At 48.1% G+C, this 12,864-nt stretch overlaps 1 protein-coding gene across 4 annotated transcripts in view; it reads right to left on the reverse strand.

The window, feature by feature from the left end:
- LOC111851525 (DNA (cytosine-5)-methyltransferase 3A) overlaps nucleotides 1-12,864 on the reverse strand; it is a 112,349-nt gene that overhangs the window by 84,675 nt on the left and 14,810 nt on the right. For all 4 annotated transcript variants that reach the window (XM_023826533.2, XM_023826532.2, XM_023826529.2 and 1 more), the window contains exon 3: nucleotides 8,102-8,206. In XM_023826533.2, the coding sequence (XP_023682301.1) occupies nucleotides 8,102-8,206 (105 nt within the window). The remainder of the gene's footprint in view (nucleotides 1-8,101; nucleotides 8,207-12,864) is intronic.

The following is a 12,864-nucleotide window of genomic DNA, read 5'->3' on the forward strand; positions in this document are numbered from 1 at the left end:
CGGGCATCCATCTGTGGGCCAGCTCCCTGTGAGCACGGGGCTGCCCTCCGCACGCCCTTCACAAGGCCGCACCCGCGGCCACAGCATGTTAATTGCAGGAAGCGGCGGCAGATTCCTGCGTGCCGGGGTGGGAAGGGCAGAGGAACACCTCACCGCAGGGCTGCTGTCAGGGGGCTTCTTTGGTGCCTTTAGTTATCAGGCACTATTATGCACCACCAGGTGTGCAAATGTCAGGGAGCGTGCAACCAGCTAGCATCCAGCTGCTTCTGCACGGTCATACGCACACGGGCACACACACACAGTGATACACACACACGGGCACACACACAGAGTCATATACACACACGGGCACACACACACGGTGATACACACACACACGGGCACACACAAAGTCATATACACACACGGGCACACACACATAGTCATATACAGACACGGGCACACACACACGGTGATACACACACACGGTGATACACACACACACGGGCACACACAAAGTCATATACACACACGGGCACACACACATAGTCATATACAGACACGGGCACACACACACGGTGATACACACACACACAGGCGCACACACACACACACAGTCATATACATACATGGTGATACACACACAGTCATATACACACACGGGCACACACACACTGATACACACACGTCATACACACACACTGATACACACACGTCATACACACACACTGATACTCACACACGTCATACACACACTGATACAGACACAGTGATACGCACACAGTCATACATGGTCCACTCACCTGACCACATGGGTTCCTACTGCAGGAGGAGAACACGCACCTCCACTGCGACAGAGCGAGTCTCTAAGCTGAACCTACGCCTTGCCGGTCACCGAGACACGACACCCATCATCCACTTTCCAAATACATATTTATGACACCTCACAAAGAGGCTTTGCAGATTCTATTTAGTGTGATTCACAGCAAACTATGATAAATGCCTGCGTTTGTTACGTATGAATAATTAGTCAAGCACGCATACATTATGTCTGCATGGTTCGTCTTGCTGAATGAATCACACAGACAGTGACGGTTATACTGCTTGAATGCTAAATCAGAGTGAACAGGATCACGTAGTTTGTTAGCCTTTTTTTTAATTTCCGATTTATTTCTAGCGAATAACGCTTCATTTGACATTTTTAGGACATTAATGGTTTTGTTTGCAGTTACTTTGACAGCCTCACATGGCCATTGTGAACCTTTTGGCCTGTTCTTGTACTGCGTCTGGTGCAACGCTGAAACCAGCTGGACTCCGTACGGGATTCCCGACCGCCTGTTCTCTCAGAGGTCCATAATGCCGATGGATTTATGGTGGCATGATTTCGGGCCTGATGGCGTTAATGCATCATATGGATTGGCGCAAGACAAGCTCACATCACACACACACATATATAGACACAAAGACAAACGCTGTGTGATTAACAGGAGAGCAGAGGTGTGCATGTGTGTGTCTGCATGGTTAATTAATAACTGGCTCTGGAAGATTAAAAACTCAGTCTGCTATTTTTCACCACGCGTGTAACATGTGTACTAATACAGAGATGTGCGCCAATGTCACAGAGAAACACAGCAGAGTGATGTCACACCACTGAGCCCCTGAACAAGACCCCTAACCCCCGAATGCTGCAGGGACCGTCTGGCCCTGCTTTCTCACAAAATGTGCATCGCTTTGGAATAAAGCATCTGATAAATAAATGAGCGTAAATAAACTACTTCGGAACAAAGCTGTGACAGGCCCACACGCACTTAGAGAACTGGTATCGGTTCACATACATGTTGAATTATGAATAATAAAAACCACTTTTAGAAATTATTACGGACAGTAAAATGGCCGACCCAACAGCTTAAATTACTTAAAATAATTTATTTATCATTTTATTTGTCAAATTAAGAGCCCCCTGAGATCCTGAGCATTAGAAATAATCTGAAAGACACCCGACGTACTGCTTGTAAATACATGTATGTCTGTGTCTTATCTACAGGGACATTTCACCTAAAAAAAAAAATGAAATCCTTCTTCCGTCGAACTAAGTGATTCCACATAAACTCCACTGCCAAACATGGCAGCCTGTCCGTATCTGTGAGTGTCTTGCCAAAGATAAACCAAAGACAGACCAGCTCGCATTTTACTGCCGTGGAGCTAAATCTTTTCATTCCCGAACTTTGATGTTTCATCTACGACTGAACTAAGTATTTTTATCTAACCCTCTGAAAACACCTCAAGATGGTCCAATACTTTGGATTATTTCGGATATTCCACATCCTACTGAAAATTCTTAGAGGGGATGGATTTCTCAAGTATAACAGATATATTTTTTTTAGTAATCATCAATCCTATAAAAGTTAATAAAAACCAGTTATTCAGTGAGTGATGGAATGGGCTCACGCACACACAGCCACAGTTAGTTTGGGTCTGGTGGCCCTATTCAGGAAGCACATCTAGAGGGAAACGCCTCCATAAGGCTTTTCATCAAGACGGCATCATCTACCCCTAGGTCACTGTTATCATCACCCAGGACTGTAATCGCAGCCTCTCTGGGAGTGATACTACTTTAAATATCTATTATGTGTGATCCAACAACATTTACTTACAATGATCAACCCTGTAATATAAATTGCATTACAAACTAACCGGCCAATCACATGTCTATACTGTTACTGAGCAAAGGAATCAAAGAGTTTATCTGAAGTGTCGGTGCAAGCGGCAGAGGTATCCTCTCGGAGTGTCATTCCCAAAAAGCACTCAGAGCCGTCACATCCCAGCACCATGCTAATTTAGCGGGGCACTTTCCGGAAAACAGACACAAAGCATGGCCGATTCGCTCTCTCCCTCTCATTCCTTCTCCATCCACAGACCTGAAATCAAACCCCCTCCTATACCATAAACTGACATTTTTCATTTGACCACGACAGAGGTCGTATAACCCCTGTTGGAGGCTACGAGATGTCCAGCCTCCGAACACTGCTATCATTACAGGTCAGTGACCGAAGGCTGCGTCTCACTTTAAATCACTGTGGCCACCCCAAACTCCAATCTGAAGTTTCCCGCGAAGGATGCGTGTGAACACAGGCCATCTGCTTTTCAGAAGGACAAACCGCATCAGACATCAGAGGGTCCCAGAGCCTCAGCTATGACCTTGTTCCACAGGGGACTGTCCACCTACTGAAGGCACAGACAGGTGACACGCGGCGTAATCTGATTATTTTCCGTTGTTTTTTGTGCACATGCGTAAAAAGCCCAGACATTGGCACTGAAATACTCTATTCTGATTCTCCAACTACACAACAAAGCCATGACTCACTATGAGTATTCATTTGTGTACTCAGGACTTCATTTGTGTACCAATGAGTACTCAGTTTATGTATGCTGTGTGTGTGTACTTGGTTTACATACATACTTTATATTCCCTAATCCATACACAGTACAATGTAAAGAGCTCAGTGTAAAAATCTTGGCATAATGCTAATTGTACCTGTTTGGAGGAGCTAATTGTGTTGCCAGACATTACTCCAAACAGGAGGGTGAAGATGGGGTCTGAGCCAGCAGCTGACGTATTTATAAGCCAAACCCCCTGCAGATTTATGGTCTTCACCATTCACAAGCACCTCTTTCATTTTCCACATCTTGACAGCACACCTCAAGCCCAGATACCTTCATGCCTGGCCTGGGCTGTGTGATAATGTGCTTGACGGTGATTTGTGCTACATACCCTCTCTGGCAGATGGCAGACTATGCAATCCGCTACATACACATTTATCTGGATCAAAATGTACCTTCATCTACAGCACATTATGCATGACTTTAACTGCTATACTCAGTATAATCATTCACCAGGGCTTCCCCGACTTTGCTGACTAGTCCTTCTTACCAGGATTGTACCGATGGTCTCTGCTGACTAATCCTTCCTACCAAGTCACTGCTTATAACCTTAACTGACTTTGCTGACCAGTCCTTCCAACCAGGCCACACCTAATGACCTTCACTGGCTTTGTTAACTAGTCCTTCCGACCAGACCGCTCCTAAGGACCTTCACTGACTTTGCTGACTAGTCCTCCCGACCAGGCCGCTCCTAATGACCTTCACTGACTTTGCTGACTAGTCCTTCCGACCAGGCTGCTCCTAATGACCTTCACTGACTTTGCTGACTAGTCCTTCCGACCAGGCTGCTCCTAATGACCTTCACTGACTTTGCTGACTAGTCGTCCCGACCAGGCCGCTCCTAATGACCTTCACTGACTTTGCTGACTAGTCCTTCCATCCAGGCTGCTCCAAATGACCTTCACTGACTTTGCTGACTAGTCCTTCTGACCAGGCTGCTCCTAATGACCTTCACTGACTTTGCTAACTAGTCCTTCCAACCAGGCTGCTCCTAATGACCTTCACTGACTTTGCTGACTAGTCCTTCCGACCAGACCGCTCCTAATGACCTTCACTGACTTTGCTGACTAGTCCTTCCATCCAGGCTGCTCCAAATGACCTTCACTGACTTTGCTGACTAGTCCTTCTGACCAGGCTGCTCCTAATGACCTTCAATGACTTTGCTAACTAGTCCTTCCGACCAGGCTGCTCCTAATGACCTTCACTGACTTTGCTGACTAGTCCTTCCAACCAGGCTGCTCCTAATGACCTTCACTGACTTTGCTGACTAGTCCTTCCAACCAGGCTGCTCCTAATGACCTTCACTGACTTTGCTAACTAGTCCTTCCAACCAGGCTGCTCCTAACGACCTTCACTGACTTTGCTGACTAGTCCTTCCAACCAGGCTGCTCCTAATGACCTTCACTGACTTTGCTGACTAGTCCTTCCAACCAGGCTGCTCCTAATGACCTTCACTGACTTTGCTAACTAGTCCTTCCAACCAGGCTGCTCCTAACGACCTTCACTGACTTTGCTGACTAGTCCTTCCAACCAGGCTGCTCCTAATGACCTTCACTGACTTTACTGACTACTGACTTTGCTGACTAGTCCTTCCAACCAGGCTGCTCCTAACGACCTTCACTGACTTTGCTGACTAGTCCTCCCGACCAGGCGGCTCCTAATGACCTTCACTGACTTTGCTCACTAGTCCTTTCGACCAGGCCGCTCCTAATGACCTTCACTGACTTTGCTGACTAGTCCTTCTGACTAGGCTGCTCCTAATGACCTTCACTGACTTTACTGACTAGTCTTACATACCAGGATGGTCCTGATGATCTGACTCTGGGAATGAAGGGATGTTCTGTGCATGAGAGCGACATTTTTTGGTATGGAAAGGAAGGCGATTTTATTTGGCTAATTGATTTTTAAAGAGCAATGCTGTGTCTTAAAATCACACCTTTACATTTTCTCACTTTATTAACTGCCTGTCATACGATGCCAGATTAGCACCGTCTACAAGCGACCCAGAAAACGCTCCACAGTCTCAGGGCCCCCGCTTGGCCGTGGGGGGAACTTGGCGCCATTTCAGTTCCTGCCAAATATAGCTTCCAAATCAGTTTTTGGAAAAACGGCGAGTAGGTCAGGAAATAAACTGGAGCAATTCCATGGAGAGTGAAGCGAGGGGGACTGTCTGATCCTGGGACCTCGCCAGAGAGTCAAGCAGACATTCCAGAATGCAGAAGTGTTTCATCAGACCAGACTGATAAATGACAGTCGCAGCACCCACCCCCCCACCCCCTAAAATGGGACTTCTAATGAAAAGATCACAATAGGTAGGAACGTTCCTAGAACGCCGGCCACTTGATTAGCCGACGACAGCCTACAAGCCTACGCCTCATTCATGAAGCTGCAAACTCGCATCCCTACAAGCAGCAAAAAATTCCAGTGAAGCATTTCTCACAGTGGTAAAACTGCAGCTCATGTACTGAACACGTAAACCACCTGCAGGGTGTACAGTGACACGGCCTGCCATGTTATAGGAGAGGGGGTCAGAGCCCAGTTGTGTTTTAGTGTAACGGGTCAGGGCCCGTTTGTGTTTTAGTGTAAGAGGTCAGGGCCCGTTTGTGTTTTAGTGTAAGAGGTCAGGGCCCTGTCAACAAAGCTTAATCTGTACAGACAGAGACAGAGAGAAAGAGAGAGAAGGAAAAAGCAAGAGAGCGAAAGAGAGCAGTAAGAATCACTTTCTGAAGGATGCGGGCATCTGAGAGCAGCGGGAGTTATGCAAGAGTCACAGTAACCTAATGACCCAGCACTGGCCTCGCTATTCTGGGTCAGAGTCCAGCAGCCATCAAAACAGACCAAGACAGAAAACAATGAAGAGAGTATAAGGCAGAGGAGACTGAGAGGAGCAGGGGACAGAGGACACTGAGAGTGGGGGGAGCAGGGGAGACTGAGACTGGAGGTGGGCAGGGGGCAGAGGAGACAGACAGGGGGAGTGGGGGGTAGAGGAGACCGAGACAGGGGGAGTGGGGGGTAGAGGCGACAGGGGGAGTGGGGGGTAGAGCTGCCAACAGACACAAAAGTCCAAATGATGACATTTCAGATTAAATATACATATACAGAACATGCAGAACATGCAAACAACCTTAACCATCTTCTGAGTATGGTTAGTTTATTAGAGAGAACACCAACATCTAGAAAATATGCAGCATTTTAACCACCCACACGCAAAGCTGTACGCAGAGCAAATAAGAGACACACTCATCATTTCACCATTTTCTCCTTGCCTGACTCCAGCCCAGGGCACCAAGAGCTACACCTACGTACAGGGCTCTCTGTGTTAGCATCAGGCAGGAGAGCTTCAGTTAGCAGCGAGTTCGAAACGCCATTAAGGCAGCCGCTACATGCAGTTAAATGAGTAACTGCACCGGGCCGGACTGCTGTGAGGTTACGCCAAACCGGCACAATAGCATGCGGTGTAACATGCAGGCCAAGCGAGTCGCCTGACGGTTTGCGCGCTTACCATGGGAATGTAACCAAACCAGGAAGTGCGATCAAAAAGAAATACCCTTAAAATAAAAACATATTCTTATTAAACACGCTCACGCATTCGTACAGAACACACACGCAGAAGCGTCACGCTGGCCGCCTGACATTCATGCGAGTCGCCTTCACGGCTGAAAGGCATCCAGTACGTTACTTTCACAGTTTTCACAGAGTAACACAAAGAGCCGCACCTCTTGGCGGCTCATTCGCCATGTGCTGTGATCCACGCACTGCAACATATTGAAGCGGTTCGCAGTTATCAGTGTAAAGATGAGTAACACAGACATGACACACACATACAAACACACACACACACAAAAACACACACATATAAACAGGCACAGAGACATAGACACACACACTCAGACACAGGCAGACATACACAAAAACACACATATACACAGGCACAGACACACACACGCACACACACACACATATACACACACAGACACAGACATATACACACACACACACATATAAACATAAGGCCATTTAAAGGCTTCCCTAACGTCGCCCCATGGCAACTGGCCACAATTTTTCATAAAGTGTTCGTTTGTTATGATGTTATGAGCATTTAATTGCCGTGCCGAGGCGAGCGGCAGTTGCTATGGGGACCCTGGGATCTCCATGACTCTGCGGTCACACACAGAGCCTCATCTACGCGCTGCTCTCCACAAAAAAGCAGAATGGCGGCAGTAAACGGGGCCGACATTTCCTTAAATGGCAACGCAGTACAGTGCGGCGCGCGTGAACGCGACGGGCCGCGCAGCCTCACGTGACTCCCGTACAGCCCCCCGGCCACAGGGTCCACAAGCACGCCGGAACAATGCGCGCTTGTTACAGCTCGTCCAATGGCAGCGACGCCACGCGTGTCACCGGAGAGCGACCAATAGCAGGCCACTAAGCCCCAGCCTTTTCTCTGCGATTCCTGAATAAGGGCCACAAACCCAAATAAGCGCTGCTAGGCACAGAAGGACATCCCAGCTTTACACCTGATTCAGTCTGTACCCCAGAGAGGCAGATTTCCGGGTCAGGAATCACTCACCACAGGGTAATCAAGCCTGGTATCCTTGATATTCCTCCCCTCCGTGAATAACGATCCCCGGGGTCTGTCCCCCACACACAGACACACACAGAACGGGGAGGGCATACTCACTGCCAGCAGCTTGCGCTTTCGCCCGGGACGGCCCACTCGACGCAGGGGGACGCTGCTGGGACACCTCTCCTCCATCGCGAGGTCCTGGTCACATCTGTCTTCACTCTGCAAAAGCAAGACACACCCCCTCCTCATGAGAGGCACGCTCACACATAACCTCTCCCAGGTGAAAAGGCTGCTCAGTCTGCCCCCCTCCCCCGGCGGCCCTGTCTCAGAACCCGGCACCTTTTTCCTAGAAACGCAGCAGCAGACGGAGCCTTTGAAGGGTTCAGCTCTGTGCTTAATGCGCTTCGGCTCTCCATTCTGCACGCCGTTCAGGCAGCGTGCATGAAAATGTCAGACTGAAGCTCTTCTTCACCATCCCTGGACGCATCTGTACACGCTACTCTCTGTTCACGTCAGATAAAGGGAGCGAGCTAAGCAGAGAAGATGGCGGGGCCGAAACCTGCAGCCCCCACCCCAGCCCACTTTGGGCTGCCCGCAACTCTCACAGAGACCACTCAGCATGATGTGGCGGGGGGCCCGGAGAGGTAAAGGCAACCTGACGAGGCTGCGACTCTGATGACGAGCATGCCACTGCTCTCAGAACTGAGAGTCAGAAAACAACAACACCTACAGAAAAAGCTTAAATGTTTAGCTTCAAAAGAGACGTGTTGAAAAAAACAGGGCAGGGAAGATGGCGGCAGACAGAAGCTGCGCCAGATGGGCAGGACAGGAGCGACCCCAGTGGGTGAGGTCACAGGCTTTGGGCAGGACAGGAGCGACCCCAGTGGGTGAGGTCACAGGCTTTGGGCAGGACAGACGCTCACTGCACTTGTTTCCCTTTCAGGTTCACTCTTCATTAATAAAAACGTGTTTCTCCCCTTTCTAAGTCCGCTTTCGGTGTGACAAAGGACGGTGCGGGAGGGTCAAATGACGGTTATAGCTGAAGTCGTCATCAAATAGGTACAAGGACCGAAGTTACCGGATGGTGGCTGGGCCAGTTCCTGTGTCCTTCACCGGCCAGGTCCGATTGTGAGGGGCAGACATGACTGTGATTGGCTGATTCCAACCTGGAAAAACCCGAGCGAGAAAGGCAGCCCATGGAGAGAGGAGGCCAAACCTTTGAAATCGAGGAGCCCTGCATAAAAAGTGCCAGATACAGGTGGCTGGAGAGAGCGCCCTTTCAGAAAGGAGATTTACAGCAGAGTTAGCACTATACAAAACAAAAATCAGCATGGAAGACTGGCAATACTGCAACTTCCTGATTCCAGGCAGGCTTCTATTTCATTTAAAAAGTCACTCATTGTTAAATCACTAATATGTATGTTGGAATTTTCTGATTATTTTACTTCGTTATTCAATGACCCATGAAAAACAATGCAAACCAAATAACCTAGCAATTTACACAATTCTCAGGTATACAGTTGGATACTCCAGTTCTTTAACACACTTTTACCTTGTTCCTCCTTAGATACTCAGTACATTAACACACTGACACCAATCTTCATATATACTCAGTACCTTAACACACTGACACCAGTCTTCTTTATATACGTAGTACCTTAACACACTGAAACCAGTCCACCTTACATACTCAGTACATTAACACACTGACACCAGTCCAATTCAATACCAATCACCAGTATTGAGCTGCAAGGGGAAGTAATCCAGTGTATCAGCAATAAGAACTTCATCCTGATTGCAGGCCTCAGGTGAAAACCAAGATTTAGATTACAGGCTCAAACGAAGCATATTCCTGCACTACCTACAGGAGAGCTAAGAGCAGCTCGAAAACGAATTACAGCGGAAATGAGACTAATTAAAAACACAAACATAGCTGAAATGCCTGACAGGTGTTTGTTCACTTCATTACAGCAGGATTATCAGTTTATTTATGCCACCAAAGTCACAGTGTCACATACACTAGTGCTGCTCCTTACTGTGAAATACTCTCCCCATCTCTTCCGGACCTCCTGCTTCACAGTGACAGAAACCTGGATCTCAGGACAGGGGACAGCAGGAGGAAGGACAGTGGCAACCCACCCCACGCTAACCTCCATTGCCACCCCAGAGTAAGTGTACATACCCACCGCACACTTCTGATGGCTGCAGTGCCATGGATCCCCCATGCTCGTTAACGACACAACAGAGTCCGGCTGCCAATCCATACAATCTGATTGGAACCACTAACTAATCAGTAAGTTTAACATTACACCGGTACAGGTAACTCTGTCTGTTCAGATTACCAGCTGTCTGCAGCCTGTTTTACTCCTAGTAAAACTAGTTTTGTAATGTTAAGCACAGTTGCGCACATTACTCGTCAGGTTATATTTTTATCGAGTTATAACTTGATAGTCGTTCCAGTTAATAAGTGCACTTTCACTGGTTCTGGTCTTAGAGCCATTTGCCAAATAGGTTTTATATTGAGATTGTAATTATTTTGTTCATGAACATACACCTTCTGTTTTAAAAGCAATGTCATACACTGATTTTTTAAAACGCTGTTGGTAGACATAGTGGAGTGAAAGGGTTTTAGCTCGAGGCTGTTTTATTGGATCCATCCAATAAATCATTTATCTTGTCTTTATTTTGAGATTTCTGCTTGCAGTAATGGAAATGGCTACAATGAATAGTTGTATATTTGCAAAATGGGAAGGAACCCTGTATTTGCATTTCGTTTTGACCACGATTTTTAAATAAGCGTTTGTGACATCTGACATGTAGCTTTGACTTAAAATCAATCATGTAGCCCATTTCATAGAAAAAAAAACTGATATGTATGTAAACACACACATACACACTATATGGACAAAATAATTGGGACACCTGGCCATTACACCTACAGGAATGTTTATGACATCCCATTATAAAACCATAGGCATCAGTGTGGAGTTGAACTGATTTATTGCAAAGGTGGCATCCTATGACAGCACCACGCTTGAATTCACTGAACTCTTCAGAATGACCCATTCTTTCATAAATGCTTGTAAATCTGACTACTTGGCTAGGTGCTTGATCTTAGTCACCTGTGGCAATGGGCCTGAATGAAACATCTGAATTCAATGATTAAGGGCTGTGACCCAGTAGTTTTGTCCATATAATGTGTGCGTATGCACACACACACACACAAAGTTCATCTGCATATCGTCCAGCCCGACATGCACTGCCAGTCCATATGCATGCTCCATGCTTGCTTGTGAGAATCATGGACCTATCCGAGTTGCTCGATTCTATGATTAAAGTTGATAATAAACTTACATGTATAAAGATTATTGCCTATATAAGTATATAACACACTAACAGCGCGCGTTACACTCACAGCGCGCGTTACACTAACCACACAAACCAAACTACTTGCATGAGCCAGACTAACCACAGGAGCCAAACTAACTGCATGATCAGAACAACTGTACAAGCTGCACTAACAGTACGAGTCAAATCAGCCACACAGTCAGCCTAACTGCACAATTAGACTAAGTACATGAGCCAGGCTAACTGCAGCAGCCAAACCAGCATTAAAAAAAATGAAAATTAACCATGTGTGTGAGCGTGTGCAGTGCGGCATTAGGAAGGACACGCAGTGCTGAGGCAGTGCTGCCAGCTCGGCTGCCCGTCTCGTGGGTCGGCCAGCCAGACCTGCACAGAGCTAAATTAAAACTGCCTGCTTTTTTCCACGTATCGCATGTGCGATGAATGGCGATGCGGTTTTAATTGGGACTCTTACCTTAAAGACTCCCTCTCTCCAGAGTAAAAAGCATACAGTGAATTACCTTTATTTAATGGCTTATTAGTGTAAATGCAACAAAGGGGACTCTGTGGGTAACCAGGCCTGGAAAAGTTCCAGGTAGCAGCAATAAGGGCAGAGTGAGGCGGCCCGCCGGCACTGAAAATGATGAAGAGAGTCCGGCACCGCAAACGAGCGTCCTTGTTAAAGCCGCCCCCTCCAGCTGGCCCGGGAGCTGGCCGCCGAGCAGGACCAGAGCCACCTCATTACGCCTGGCGCCCGACCGCAAGGCACCCGGCCGTAAGGCGCCTGACCGCAAGGCACAACACCGCAAGGCACAAGGCCGCAAGACGCCCGACCGCAAGGCACAAGGCCGCAAGACGCCCGACCGCAAGGCACCCGGCCGCAAGGCACAAGGCCGCAAGGCGCCCGGCCGCAAGGCACAAGGCCGCAAGGCACAAGGCCGCAAGACGCCCGGCCGCAAGGCACAAGGCCGTAAGGCGCCCGGCCGCAAAGCACAAGGCCGTAAGGCACAAGGCCGTAAGGCACAAGGCCGTAAGGCGCCCGGCCGCAAGTTCAACTTGAGAACCATTTTCTTCCCCTTCGAAGCAAGAGGAGGCCCAACCTGCACAAGATACGAGATGACGGATTCATCACGGGCTGGAGCGACACTGAGCAGCAGGAAAGTCCACCGATCCTGGGTTGGGATCCGAGTGTCACCGCTCTGGGTCTGGAACTTGGTAGTGGAACGTTATTGATTGCAGGGGGAAAATCGTGACAATGACATGAGGAGGACGTTGGTGCATTTGCAGGCGTCCCGTTCCACCGACCATCGCCAGAGATACACAGAGTCACCTGGAAGGTCTGCTGGAAGGAACGGACTCGGCAAACCCTCTATGTACTGTTCCCCAGGTACGAATGAAATTCAGGTGACGTTGTGCTGATTTACAAACATCGCCTCATGCACCATGACAACAGTATAAATTATGCAGGAGCAGGGAGGTCTGCTCACCTACCACTCCACCAGACAGACAGAGCCTGGATGCTTGCAAACAAA

This window comes from Paramormyrops kingsleyae, chromosome 19 (genome assembly GCF_048594095.1).
Source record: "Paramormyrops kingsleyae isolate MSU_618 chromosome 19, PKINGS_0.4, whole genome shotgun sequence".
Lineage (NCBI taxonomy): Eukaryota > Metazoa > Chordata > Actinopteri > Osteoglossiformes > Mormyridae > Paramormyrops > Paramormyrops kingsleyae.